This window comes from Penaeus monodon, chromosome 2 (genome assembly GCF_015228065.2).
Source record: "Penaeus monodon isolate SGIC_2016 chromosome 2, NSTDA_Pmon_1, whole genome shotgun sequence".
NCBI classification, from domain to species: domain Eukaryota; kingdom Metazoa; phylum Arthropoda; class Malacostraca; order Decapoda; family Penaeidae; genus Penaeus; species Penaeus monodon.
In genome coordinates, this window is record NC_051387.1 from 49,520,118 (window position 1) to 49,534,037 (window position 13,920).

The 13,920-nt window shown below is 35.7% G+C and overlaps 2 protein-coding genes across 2 annotated transcripts in view; one reads left to right on the forward strand and one right to left on the reverse strand.

Moving 5' to 3' along the window:
• The first annotated feature begins 5 nt into the window (after positions 1–5).
• Positions 6–7,214, forward strand: LOC119579077 (carboxypeptidase B-like). The gene is given in 9 exon segments (XM_037926812.1): positions 6–425; positions 685–835; positions 1,805–1,954; positions 3,048–3,182; positions 3,843–4,069; positions 4,395–4,625; positions 4,627–4,754; positions 5,376–5,491; positions 6,383–7,214. Coding segments are annotated over 9 exon segments (1,554 nt in total). The 5' UTR covers positions 6–143; the 3' UTR covers positions 6,517–7,214.
• A 3,078-nt stretch (positions 7,215–10,292) lies between these two features.
• LOC119583445 (nascent polypeptide-associated complex subunit alpha, muscle-specific form-like) overlaps positions 10,293–13,920 on the reverse strand; it is a 51,241-nt gene continuing 47,613 nt past the window's right edge. Inside the window, 3 exon segments of the mRNA XM_037931934.1 lie at positions 10,293–12,322; positions 12,325–12,427; positions 12,429–12,705. Coding sequence (XP_037787862.1) covers positions 10,728–12,322; positions 12,325–12,427; positions 12,429–12,705 — 1,975 coding nt within the window. The 3' untranslated portion in view covers positions 10,293–10,727.

Here is a 13,920-nt window from a genome sequence, read left to right on the forward strand (position 1 = left end):
GCCTATACACAACTAGCAGATCGAAGTGGGATTGTACGGTTGAAAACACGAGGCTTGGCCGCTGCGTAAACTCAACTCGTGCTACATATATCCATTTCATTGTAACGTTTAAAACTATCCTCAGAATATAAATATACTTAAACATGAGAGTAACCACGGTATGTCCGGCGTTGCTCGCTCTAGCACTCGTCATCGGGACTTCCAGATCCCACCCGCTCGAAGGGAATCGAAAACCAAGATCCGAAGAGGGAACCGTATCGTATTCGGGCTATAAACTCTTCCGCACCGACGTCCCGCTGCCTCAGTTACCTGTCGTCGACTCCTTGGATTCTTCTGACGGCGTGGACGTGTGGTCTTGGCGCTACAACGACCAGAGGCTGGAGTACGAGTTGGATGTGCTGACACCTCCGGATGCGGAACAACAGGTGAGTCGTTTGAAATAAGGGGGGAAACGGAGGAGAAATGGGTCGGTTCAGTAAATTAAGATGTTTATTTTATAGTTAGTTATATATAAAGTTATATGCAGCAGCTTGATATAACTTTTTCATTATAATCACAAGCTAAATAGAGATCGAAAACCTGTTTTATAATATATATTTCTTCCTCCAAAAATAACGTCATTACTTTTTAATCCATCTAAACAAATAATTTACAAAAGCCTAAACGCCTCAACCTTTTCGATAGGTAAAACAAGTGTTCTCCGACTACCAACTGAATTACCAAGAGGTTATCAAGGATCTCCAGAGCGCCATTAACGAGGAATTGGGAGAGGATGAACTTTTGTGGAACCGACCCGGCCATCCCATGACGTGGGAGAAGTATCACTCTACCGAAGGTAAATATGATCTTTTTCACTCTTTTTGAAAGTTTTCTAGGTAGTTTCATATATCATCATCATCGTAACTTCCGTTACCCCTGGTGGTTATTCCAGTCAGTGTAATTTGTAATATCGTTATTTTCCAATACGAGTTGAGCAAATAAAGAAATAAAACACAAAACACAATAGATAAACAGACCGTTAATAAAAACAAACAAAAGTTTCTTAAAATAACGAAAAACAACAACAAACGACAAAATAAGATAAACAGACCGAAAAAAGTACCCAGCCGTCTCTCAAGCCGTTGTCAATCACGGCTACCTTCGCCATAACCGTTATCTGTGCTTCATAAACATTTCAAAGTCAGCTGCAGCACTGGCGGCCCTGTCCTCCAAGCGTGTAGGTCACTTCCCCGCTTTATTTTTATCTCGGGATAACAAAAGGAAATTAAAACGCTATTTAGTTCCGCTTTATTGTCCAAATATTGTTCAAGGGAAGTGCGAGTTTCCGCGTCATATAATACACGGGTGTCATTGGGTCACTAGACTGCCGTTCGAGTTTTGTTTATACTGTTGCCTTTTTAGTAATTATATTGTGGTCGTGATCATTTTATTGGCATTGTTATCGTTATGAACTTATTATTGTGATTAGTATCATAACATGAACATTATCATTATTATTATCATCATTATTATTATTGTTATTATTATCAACACCATCATCATTATTGTTATTAATATTTTGATATCATCATCATCATCAGTATCATTATCATTATTACCATATAATCATTATAATTTTTATTATCATAAGCAGTCCTTACTATCATTACCAATACTGATATTACTATCGCACCTGTCCAAATTTTCACTAATATTATTACCAATAACAGTACTTCCTACATCTCATAAAACCATTTTTTTTTGTTCCACCCTTTACAAAGAAATATCCCACAGGCCCTTATTTCCCCTCCCTTTTTCCCCTCAGATATGAACCAATTCCTCGACTACTTGGAGGGCCGTTACCCTCACCTCGTCAGCCTCATCGAGATAGGCCAGAGCTTCGAGAACAGAACCCTGCGCGTCGCCAAGGTTTCCACGGGAGGGGAGAACAAGCCCGCCATTTGGATCGATGGAGGTGAGGACTTTGACTTTTTTATACATATATAGATATTGTGTGTGTGTTTATAAATATACATATATATATATATATATATATATATATATATATATTATATATATATATATATATATATAGATATATATATATATATACACACACATATATATATATATATTATATATATAATATATCTATATATAGGATAGAATAATAGTATAGAATAGATATATAGATAATAGATAGATAGATAGATATAGATATATATATTATATATTATATATATATATTTTATATATTATATGTATCACATATATAAATATAAATATATACCTATTATATATTATGGATTACACACACACACACACACACACACACACACACACTACATACACACCACACACACACACACACACACACACACACACACAACACACACACACACACACACCACACACACCACACATATATATATATATATAATATATATATTATATATATTCTATATATATATATATATCTATAGGTGTGTGTGGGTGTGTGGTGTGTGTGTGTGTGTGTGCGTGTGTGTGTGTTGTGTTGTGTGTGGTGTGTTGGGTGTGTTGTGTGTGCATATATTATATAGATATATTCTATATATATATATATATATATATATATATATATATATATATAGATAGATACATATATATATATATACATTATACATTGATATATTATATACTTATATATATTAATTATATATAGTATAATATATTATATATATATAATAAACATTTTAATATCTTATATACTTATGTATATCATACATTTTATATATAATATTATATATATTATATAGATATATATATATATATATGTGTGTGTGTGTGTGTGTGTGTGTGTGGTGTGTGTGTGGTGTGTGTGTGTGTTGTGTGTGTGTGTGTGTGTGTGTGTGTGTGCGTGCGTGCGTGCGTGCGTGCGTGCGTGCGTGCGTGCGTGCGTGTTCATGTGTGTAATGTATGTATACATAACTTATATGCACAAATATCCCCATCGCTCCCTCTCACGCCCTCGTTCTGCCTCTCACGCCCATTCATTCTCACCCGCCCCCATTCCATTCACCCCCCAGGCATCCACTCCAGGGAATGGGTGTCCCCTGCCACAGCCATGTTCATCCTGCACCGCCTCGTCGAGTTCAACTGGGAGGACCATGAGATTATCAATGAGTTCGACTGGTACATTCTTCCCTTGGCCAACCCCGACGGTGCGTATGGCAGATGAGTCATGGGGTGAACTGATAACGGATATAGGGTTGTTTCTTGTCGTTCTTGTTGTTGTTATCGTCATTTTTTTTTTATTGGTGATTTATAAGTTAGTTGATGTGTTGGTGTTTTTTTCAGTTGTTGTCTTTGTAGAGGCAGAGATATTCTTAAAACACACACCACACACACACACACACACACACACACACACACACACACACACACACACACACACACACACACACACACACACACACACACACACACACACACACACACACACACACACACACACACACACACGCACACGCGCATTCTCACACTCACAAACACACCAAAAGCACACACACAGTGCGCAAGAAGATACTGTCCTGACGTCATTCATCAAGGTTAACATTTCGAACCTAATGATGATGATGATGATGACGATAGTAAGAGTAATACTAATTATAATAATAAGAGTAATAATAATGATAATAATAACTATGCTAATGATGATAACAACAATAATGATGATAGTAATAATACTAGTAACAACAATAATACTAGTAGTAATAATAATAATAGTAATTATAATAATAACAGCAATAATGTCAATAACTACAATAATAATAGCAGCAATAACAATAATAACAGCAATAATATTAACAATAAACCAACAGGCTACGAGTACACCCGCCACCACGACCGCCTTTGGAGAAAGACCCGATCCGTCAACCCGGAAACGCCCGGGTGCATCGGGGTAGACGCCAACCGCAACTTCGGGTATCATTGGATGGAAGGAGGCTCCTCGAGTCATCCTTGCAGTGATATCTACGCCGGCCCGACTGCCTTCTCCGAGCCCGAAACGATAGCTATTAGGGACTTCTTGATGGAGAATAAGGATCAGGTATGAGGGTTTTTCCATTGTTTCTTGTTGGTATATATATATATTTTGTTTGTTTTGTTTTGTTTTTTTTCATGTTCGTTGGTTGTTAGAGTGTAGGTTGTTATTTTGCTTTGTTAAATTTGTTTGTTTAGATTGGTGGTAAAAATTGTTTTATTTATATTAGCATAGTTACCCTTATAATGGGACAAGCTTTTCGTTTTTTGTCATTTTAATTTTTGTTCGTTTTCTTTGATCGTTTAACAATGCGGAAAACTTAAAGATACAAATATATTAATACATAAAAAATATGTATGCACATCTGCGCTCGCGCACGCACACACACACTCCTAAACCCAAACTCATTTCCACTTCCACTCCCACTCCCACTCCCACACCTACCCACACTCACTCCAACTTTCACTCCCCAATCCCCTCCTCATTCAAACTCCCACACCTACCCTTCCCTCACCCATCCCCTTCTCCCTCTCCCACTCCCCAAACCTTCCCTCACCCATCCCCATCCCCTCTCCCACTCTCACTATCCCTTTTACCCCAACAGCTGAAGGTGTACGTGTCCAATGCACGCTTATTCCCAAATGTGGATGCTTCCCTGGGGATTCAGTCAAGAAAGGCCAGAAAATTACAAGGACCTTTATGAAGTGGCACTGAATGCTACGAGCGCCCTGGAGGAATCTTATGGCACTAAGTGAGTCTGTGGCATTATTTCGTAACTTTTTTTTATTTATCTATTTTCTGTTATTTTTATTTTTGTTTATTCTTACCTTTTTTAAAGATTTCAGATGGTGTAAAGAGTTTTTTATTATAGTCGTTGGTTTTGGTATCTATTAGTTTGATTTTTTTTCGCTTCAAGTTGAAGGTAGGGATAATTTGAATGTTTTCTTTATAGACATGGCGAAAGCAAGATATATTTATTCTTCATTTTCAGATTGATGAGCCTAAAAAGAGGCATACATCATCCAGTTAAGTCAGAACCAATCAATATAGATATTCTAAGAGATTAGCTTGTAGAATATAGAATCCCGTTTTTTCATAATTCAGAACCTTTTAACTTTCATTCAACGCAATTGCTCTCTTCTCTCTCTCTCTCTCTCTCTCTCTCTTTTCTCCTCACCGTCTCTCTCTCTCTCCTTCCCTCTCCGCTCCTCTCTCTCTCTCTCTCTCTCTCTCTCCTCTCTCTCTCCGTCTCTCTCTCTCTCCTCTCTCTCGTCCTCTCTCTCTCTCCTCTCTCTCTCTCTCTCCTCTCTCTCTCTCTCTCTCTCTCTCTCTTTTCATTATTATCTTTTCTTGACATCCATTTCTCCTTCAGATACCGCATCGGAAGCATCCCCGACTTGCTGTATGTGGCGGCAGGAGGTTCCGGAGACTACGCCCTGGGAGCTGTTGGCATTCCTTACTCCTACTCCCTCGAACTCCGCGATCTGGGTGAGTTAGAATAATGCGAGAGTTTATATTGTCTCTCTCTTTTTGTAGTGTTTGTAGAAGGGATCTGGTAGAAGTGACTCTTTTTTCAATTCGTCGAGAGAGCAGAAGAGGATATCCTACGTGGCTATGCTGGAAAGTAAACTTGTAAGAAAGGTTTTTCGTCTTTGCTTTTATTCTTTTTTTTTCGATCTTTTTCTCTCGTGATGTTAGCAGAATGACTCATCTTGGAGAAATACGATTTACTTGAATCTGATCTGTTATAGACTACTCTTCATTAGTTTGTACAACTAAGTAAACGTTCCCTTTTTCCACAAATTTTTTTTTTTTTTTTCTTAAATAGTTTCACTATATGACAAGCTTCTGTAACTGTAAAACCCTTCCATTATTTCCTTTGTTGGGACATATCTAAGGCTTAACTACACCTAATACAGAAAGAAACCATCAAGGTTACCACATTGCATAGGCTGTGTTCTTACGTTCTCACAACTACTTCCAAATTACTCAAACTTCCCAACTTGGAGCACCCCTTCAAAGAGGAGTCTTCATGCGGAAATTCAGTAAGTAAACGGTCTGGCATCAGTACCTCCTAATAAACTATTCTACGGTCTGGCATCAGTACCTCCTAATAAGTTATTCTCCGGGCGTCAATAATAGAGCGTGATTTATACTATCTTCGTGTTGGTCTCCTTTGCAAGGTAAGCGTGGTAAGAATTCAGTTTTCGTTAAGGTCTTTCATAATCTTTTCGTCATATCTTCTGATACGCTGATAATCATCGCACATAAAAATAAATAAAGTATAGGTAAAGTCATTAATTTACAATGAATAAGTTTGTTCTTTCTCTCTTCATTTTGACTCCAAAATACCATTCTTACATACATATACCCATTCAGGGAGCTACGGTTTCATCCTGCCAAGAGAGCAAATCATGCCAACAGCTCGGGAAACCTACGACGGAATCAAGGCCATGGCACAAGCTGTCTTCGAAAAGCTCCAGGTTTCTGGGAGCACGAACACTGGGGTATAATAACAGGAACGTAATAGTAACGTTATGAAGTCATCTACCCCAGAGCGCCCTTGTCCTCTCGCGTCAAGCCAGTAGCCTGTCATTCCCCACTAAACTCCTCTACCCCTTTACTCATGTTCACTCATCATTCCCCCGTCATTTGTGGTCTTATTAAATCCCGTAAGTCTAGTTCACACGGGAAAGACTTTGCAACCATTTCCATGCATATCTTTATCGTCTGTATCACTCCCAAACCATTCCAGAATCTCGAATTCATTTTGGCATTTGCTCCTTATATAAGGTGTTACCCTTCCCTCTTCCCATTTTCCTGTCAAGCTATAATTTTAACCCTCCTAACCCCAACCCCAATCACTACCAGTATAAAGAGAATGTTTATTTAATCTAGTAAAACTGAAATGAACTGTCGATAGTCTGCATTTCATGGCACAGATGTGTTTGGCTTTGTCTACAATATCCCAAAGGAAGGCAGAAAAGGTGATTATTTAGCACAGGTGTAGACTTAAAAATTATATAATTGTCCTTTTACAGCACCATTAATTCATGTGATATATGATTGACAAATATGTAAGGTGTAATGCATATTTATGAGCACGATATTTATTAAATAAGTTTATTTATGTATAGGATATATTTATTGTATTAACTTATTGAATATACAAAATGTGAAGGATTCATGGTACAAAATAAGAATTCAATCACATTGTCTTTGATTTTTTATTCCTAGAGACAGCCTACAAAAATAGTAAGTATGGCATACAGTATCACATTTAACAAACTTAACAGCAGTCAGATAAAAAGTAATAATAATGATAAAAAAACATTTTTCAAGGCTCCAGACGCAGTCGCTGGCAAGAGCTATATGAAGTACTGACAATTTATGAGTAAATTACACAATAACTGGAGAAATTAGTGTGCTTTATGCAATAAACCCATTGTAATTCATCTACTTTACATAAAAAGTAAAATGTATGGTACATTTTCTGTCAACAATCTTCCCTTAACACCACCTTCACAGTTACTTTACCAATAAAAAAAAAATTGATGATATTCTGTTCAAAACTATATCAACATGAACTGCCTTTGATATGTTCATCTAACCAATACTAGTCATTACAATAACAATAATATTGATTAATTTTCCTTCTAGAACACTGCAAGCTGCTATACTTCACTAAAAACTGACTGGAACTTACACAAAAGAAATTTTCCCTCTGATAAAAAACTAGTTCTCATAAGTCCATAAAAAGAGTATTTTCATCATAACACAAAAGGACATTAGTGTTACATTAACATTAAAACCACATACATGCACATAGCACATCCAATACAAGGTCTGATCCTACACTCCTTGACTGAATACAATGCTCAATGCTGAATACTATTCCATAATGATATTGCAGCAATGAGCAGTCTCCTCATCCTTAACAGTGATTGGCATAACCACCTTCTTCTAAGTAATACTGAATAGAATTAAGAATAAAGGTCACTTTCCAATTCATGTAACTCACTTTCCGATGCAAAATCTTTTATTTAGCACCTACCATAATATCTAAAATTGCATTAACAAATTGTATTTTATGATTTTCTTCAAGTTTGTATATGCCAAAATATAGTCTTAAGTTTCCACAATAAACTTGCATCATAAAGCTATGTACTGTAACACCCAACACTAACTTGCATACATTAAATTACATGAATAGAGAAAAAGTACACCTTGTAAAAATAGTAAGCATCTGTCCCCTTTGCTGTAATTCAATTTACAAAGTATAGCACATATTTACAACATAAAATATCTTTAAAAACTGTAAGAGATAAATTTCTCTAACAAAGTGCACCTCTTGGTCTTCAAATTCCACTATACATTACACCAGCCATAACTCTTCAGCTTCCTATCAAAGGAAAATTTATCATTCTGCATTTAAAAAGGACATCTTGTGAACATAACCAAAAACACAATTGTTTAGTATGGGTAAAATCCCTATTATATATTGGCAGTATCTACAATCACTGTAACAGTAAAATAATATAAAAATAGTGATGGCAACACAAGTGATTTGGAACAATTATTTTTACCATAACTTATGAAAAGAAAGTTAGTGTATTATCAACTGGGCACAAATAGATGACAGTTGAGGATGAGTAAAACCACAAGAGGAAGAGGTAGATGAATAATTACGAAAGGAAAATCACTACTAGAGCTGAAAGAAAGGAAGGAAATTAAAGAAACTATGACCTATCCCTTCTCCATGAACTTTGCCCAGCTTTAGATAAATAAAAGACATTCAATTAATACAAAGTTATAATTATTAACATAAATACCCTCTGTTGAACCCACATTACACGATTAATAGAACTTGCAACTCAGATCATCACAGCACTTGATAAACACTGAAGTGTACAAACATGCACCTAGTGCATTCACATTTGTACCATTTTCAGACAAAAGGTAGTTTTGAATAATGCCATAAGAACCAATAAAAAAACATTACCAGCGAGTTCGTAAAAGAAAGAAAAAAATGATAATAAATAATAACTTCTTACCTACTCCTTACAAGAATCACAAAGTAATGGATCTGAATAATGGTATACATATGAGAAGTGTGTCGCAATAATTTACCACACAATCCTACATCATTCTTAGCTCAATAATCTACATAAAAAAGACTAGACACTTTTTTGAAATGCCATTAATAACAAACCACTACTAGAAATGCATGTTAAATATGTCTTCTTCAGACATCCATCTCTGAGAGAATTTTGTAAAACAAAATAGAAAGTGATAAAAAACAACGAAGAATAGGAGCAGCAAACAGAAGATGGAATCAAAAAAGAGAGAAGAGGGGAAAAAAGAAAAGAAAAGAAAAAAAAAAAAAACATTTAATTAATCATCTAAGACATCTCTAAAGCATCTTGTATGATCCCTGTTTAAATCCACTAGGTGAAAACGATGCACCTTGGTCCACTGACAAAGTAGTATCGATACATTAGGGAGAGGCAATACACAGTACACCAAACTCCCTTCTCTAAATATCTAGTCATATACCTCAAAGATATTAAAATATAAGTATTAGTCCTACAAACAAGTACAAACTAACAAAATAAAAAAGAAAAAGAAAAAAAAAAAAGAGAGAGATTCATCTTTCTCCAAATCTCATTCATTTTCCTTCACACCTTAGCACTGGCCCTTCCAAAATTAACATGAAATCTTTACACTGAATATGTACATTATTTACAGGATTTTAAATACGATTCACAATAACTGCATGGACGATGAATGCACCGTCTCGTATTCTATGCCAAAATTTGAAATGTTAAAATATATGCATATAACTCATATGATTTGCAAAGAATACTTAGCAAATGCAACTGCATTACCATGTATAACTTGACACTGATCACATTGAAAGACGTTCTTGTCACAGATAAACTGCACAAAGTAAGATTATTAAAGTTGAGCACTGGGAAACCCAAAGGGCATTTTCCAAAGTTTAAAAAATAAAAAAACTCAGATTGTAAAAATAAAGACACTACAATATTAATTGAAATTATTAATATAATAATATAATAAATAATAATAATAATAATAATAATAATAAATAATAATAATATATAATATAAAATATATAAATATAAATGATATAAATTATATAAATATAAATAATTCATATAATTAAATTATAATATCGATATAAAATATCAAAATAACATATATAAATAATTAAATATAAAATAAAATATAAAATATATAAAACATAAACATAAACATAAATATATGGAACTGTCCCATTTGCTAGTTGATAGAAGTAATTCTCACATCTGTCAACTTGCTCTTTAGAATGATATGTTGATGATACCTTGTACACTAACTGTTTCTATTCTAACTTTGGTCTGGATGAAACTATTTTGCTGACAATGTCTTGATAATTTCTACAGAACAAAAAGAAACTACCCTCATATATGATACATGACAGTCTAGAATGGATTTCTGATACATGTGCTATTAAATTATGGCAGGTATCCTTACAGATACCCTGCAATGTGATAAAGGAATAATGATATAAAAGGATAGCCCTTATTGTTTCCAAATGAAAACTGAAAATACTACAAGTTTGGCTACAGTATCCCTTGAGCAGTCTGTCAAAAGGCATTAAAAATACACATTATATACAATATTTTCTATACAATCTTGCATTCACCTCACTTGGCTTCACTCAGAGTGAAGATTCAATGGGGGTTGTAACAGGTGGAGGGGGAGGGGGAGCCGTTGGCTTAACCACATGTGACTGTCTCCCTAAAGTTGAGGGTGGCTGTGGAGCACGTGGCTTCGGTGAGCCTCCGCTGCCTCTGGGTTTTGGAGAATTTGACCCACTTGATGGCCTTGGAGGGACTGCAGGCTTTGGACGACCCAACGTACCAGTGTTACTGACTGGAGTACCAACAGCCAGTCTAGCAGGCACTGCTGGTCTGTCTTGTGTGGCAGGCACAGGAGGATAATATTTTGGCTGACCATTCTCATCCAGCATCATTGTAGGAGAGTGTCCATATGGGTATTCTGCTTGTGGATAACCTGCATGTGGTGGAACTGGTGAACCACTCATTGCATAGTGCTGTGGGCCCTGTGCTCTGTATAAGGATGGTGAGTAAGTAGCACTACCTGACTGGAGAGGAACTGCTTCATTGCTCTTTGGTGCAGTGTATGCTGATGCAGGAACAAAATTTGGTGTCCAGGAACTTGAAACTGGGGGAGAGACTGGAGGGCTCACTGAGGGTCGGAGACTAGTTGGGGGCCGAGGACTAGTTGGAGGTCGTGGGCTTGTGCGTGGTCGGGGACTAGCAGCTGGGCCCTGTGGCTGTGCGCTTGGAGCTCCAATTACTCCAACCTGTTCAGCACCATTCTGGTTGGCCAACATCTTTGCCTCTATCCTCTTGGACATTTCCTCCAAGTCAATGTATTCATCAGTCCTCTGTGAGGGGGGAATGTCATCATCCTCGCAGATGTTGTGAAGAGATCCTCTACTTCGGGCCACATTCAACTTGCTGGCACCTCCTCTCGGGGTCATTCTACTGGATGACTCTTCCTCAACCATGTGTAGAGAAGCCAGGCTCATAGACCTCTTGCTCTGGTAGCTCTTGTCTAACTGTTCATCGCTGAGGTTATGCAGCGATGCTAGACTGCCTGTACGACTATACTTGCTCTTCTTGCTTGAGGTGGTGCTGACTGCGTCTGGATTGGTACTCACACCCAACTTGTTGAGGGATGCCATGCTTGCACTCTTCTTTGATTTACCAAACATGAAGTCCTTCATTTTGCTGTACAGGGCCTCTGGTGGCTCCTCTTCAACTGCCTTTTCCTTGGTTGCTTTCAAGAAGGGTCTCTGCAAGAATGCCAAAGGATCCACATACATGGCTCTGGGTTGGTCCACACGTACAGGCTCTGGGGAAGGTGGTGCTTCAGGGACAGGTTCACACTCTATATCGTCATCATAGCCTATATGAATTGGTTCAGGGTGCTTGACTACCGGAGGCACCACTGCTTTGGGAGGTGGAGGAGCAGGCCGTGTTGGCCTTCGCTGCAGAGGAGGCTGCTTGCGACGGCCAAATATTGGTATGGCATAAATGCTTTTCTTGCGCCACATGATGTCACAGTCAAAGAATTCACAACAGTCTTGCACAGGGTCACTCAGACAGAACTTCATGCAGAAACTTTTGTGGTCGTCATCACTAGGTTCGGCTCTCGTATGATTGGTGTCTGGACTCCCGTCAACTGTGTCTTTATTAGGCACCAAGCGGATTGGGGTCCATGATGCCCACCATTGCCCAAATCAAGATCATGTGATGCCGAACTCACCACAACCTCATTTTCATCTTTCTTTTTCTTCTTTGTTTCTTGGCAAAACATGAACACTAAAGACACTCTAACACGGATTGGCATTAGTCTGAAGGTACCATTTACAAGAACAAAATGCAGCAATGCTAAATATAATCACAACACCTATCACCACTGCAATAATTATATACAGTTCAAAATTGTCTATTCGTCGCATCTCATCTGCCAACAAACAGTGCTTGAACTTCAGCGTCTGCTGACGTCTCTTTAGGTTCCTGTAGTCAAACTTGCACAGGCACTCATGGAATTCCAGAGTGGCATTGGTGTGCCTGGAGCCACACACCTCCATGGGGTCCTTCCTCCTGCAAGACAAGAAAGGTATTAGAGATAATACTTTTTCATTTACTTTACCTATCATATTCATCCATAAATCACTGATAGATGCTAATTTACAGTTACAATTTTATTTCCGCTGATCCTGAAATTGCCCATTCTCAAAAGTAAATGTTATATAACTGGACATCATTCCCATCATGTTCTTCACAAGCAGGCAGTAATACAAATATCAATGAGAACTGATGCCATTGTAAAAATTTCTCTCCGACCATTTTGTAATCAAAACATTTGTCCAGGTTTGAGAAATTATTCCTTATCATGCATTTCTTTTCTAACAATTGACATTCAGAAGTCTGTTCAGGGAAAGTTACATTATGAGAGACATCATATATCCTCGCATATATATATTATATACATATATACATACATATATATACATATACATATACATATACATATACATATATATATACATATACATATACATACACATATACATACACATTACATATACATATACAATACCATATAACTATACATATATATACCATATCATATACATTATATACACATATACAAATATCACATTACATAGATATACTCATATACATATAATATACACATATACATATATATACACATATACATATATATACCATATTACATATCTATAACACATATACATATATATACATATACATATATACCAATACATATATACATATATACATATACCAATACATATATACATATATATACATATATACATATACATACATATATATACATATATACATATATATACATATATATACACATATATACAATAATATATATACATATATATTATACATATAATATATATACATATTATATATAATAACATTATATATATATATATATACAATATAAATATATACATATAATACATATAATATATATATACATATATATAATACAATATATAGATACATATATATAACATATAATAATATATAATATATATATAATAATATAATATACATTATATATATAACATATATATATACATATATATATAATATATATAAAATATAATATATATATATATACATATATATTATATAACATATAATATATATACATATATAATATATACACATATATAATAATATACATATATATATATAAACATATACATAATAATAATAATATAAACATATATACATATACATACATATATATATATATATATGTAGAAT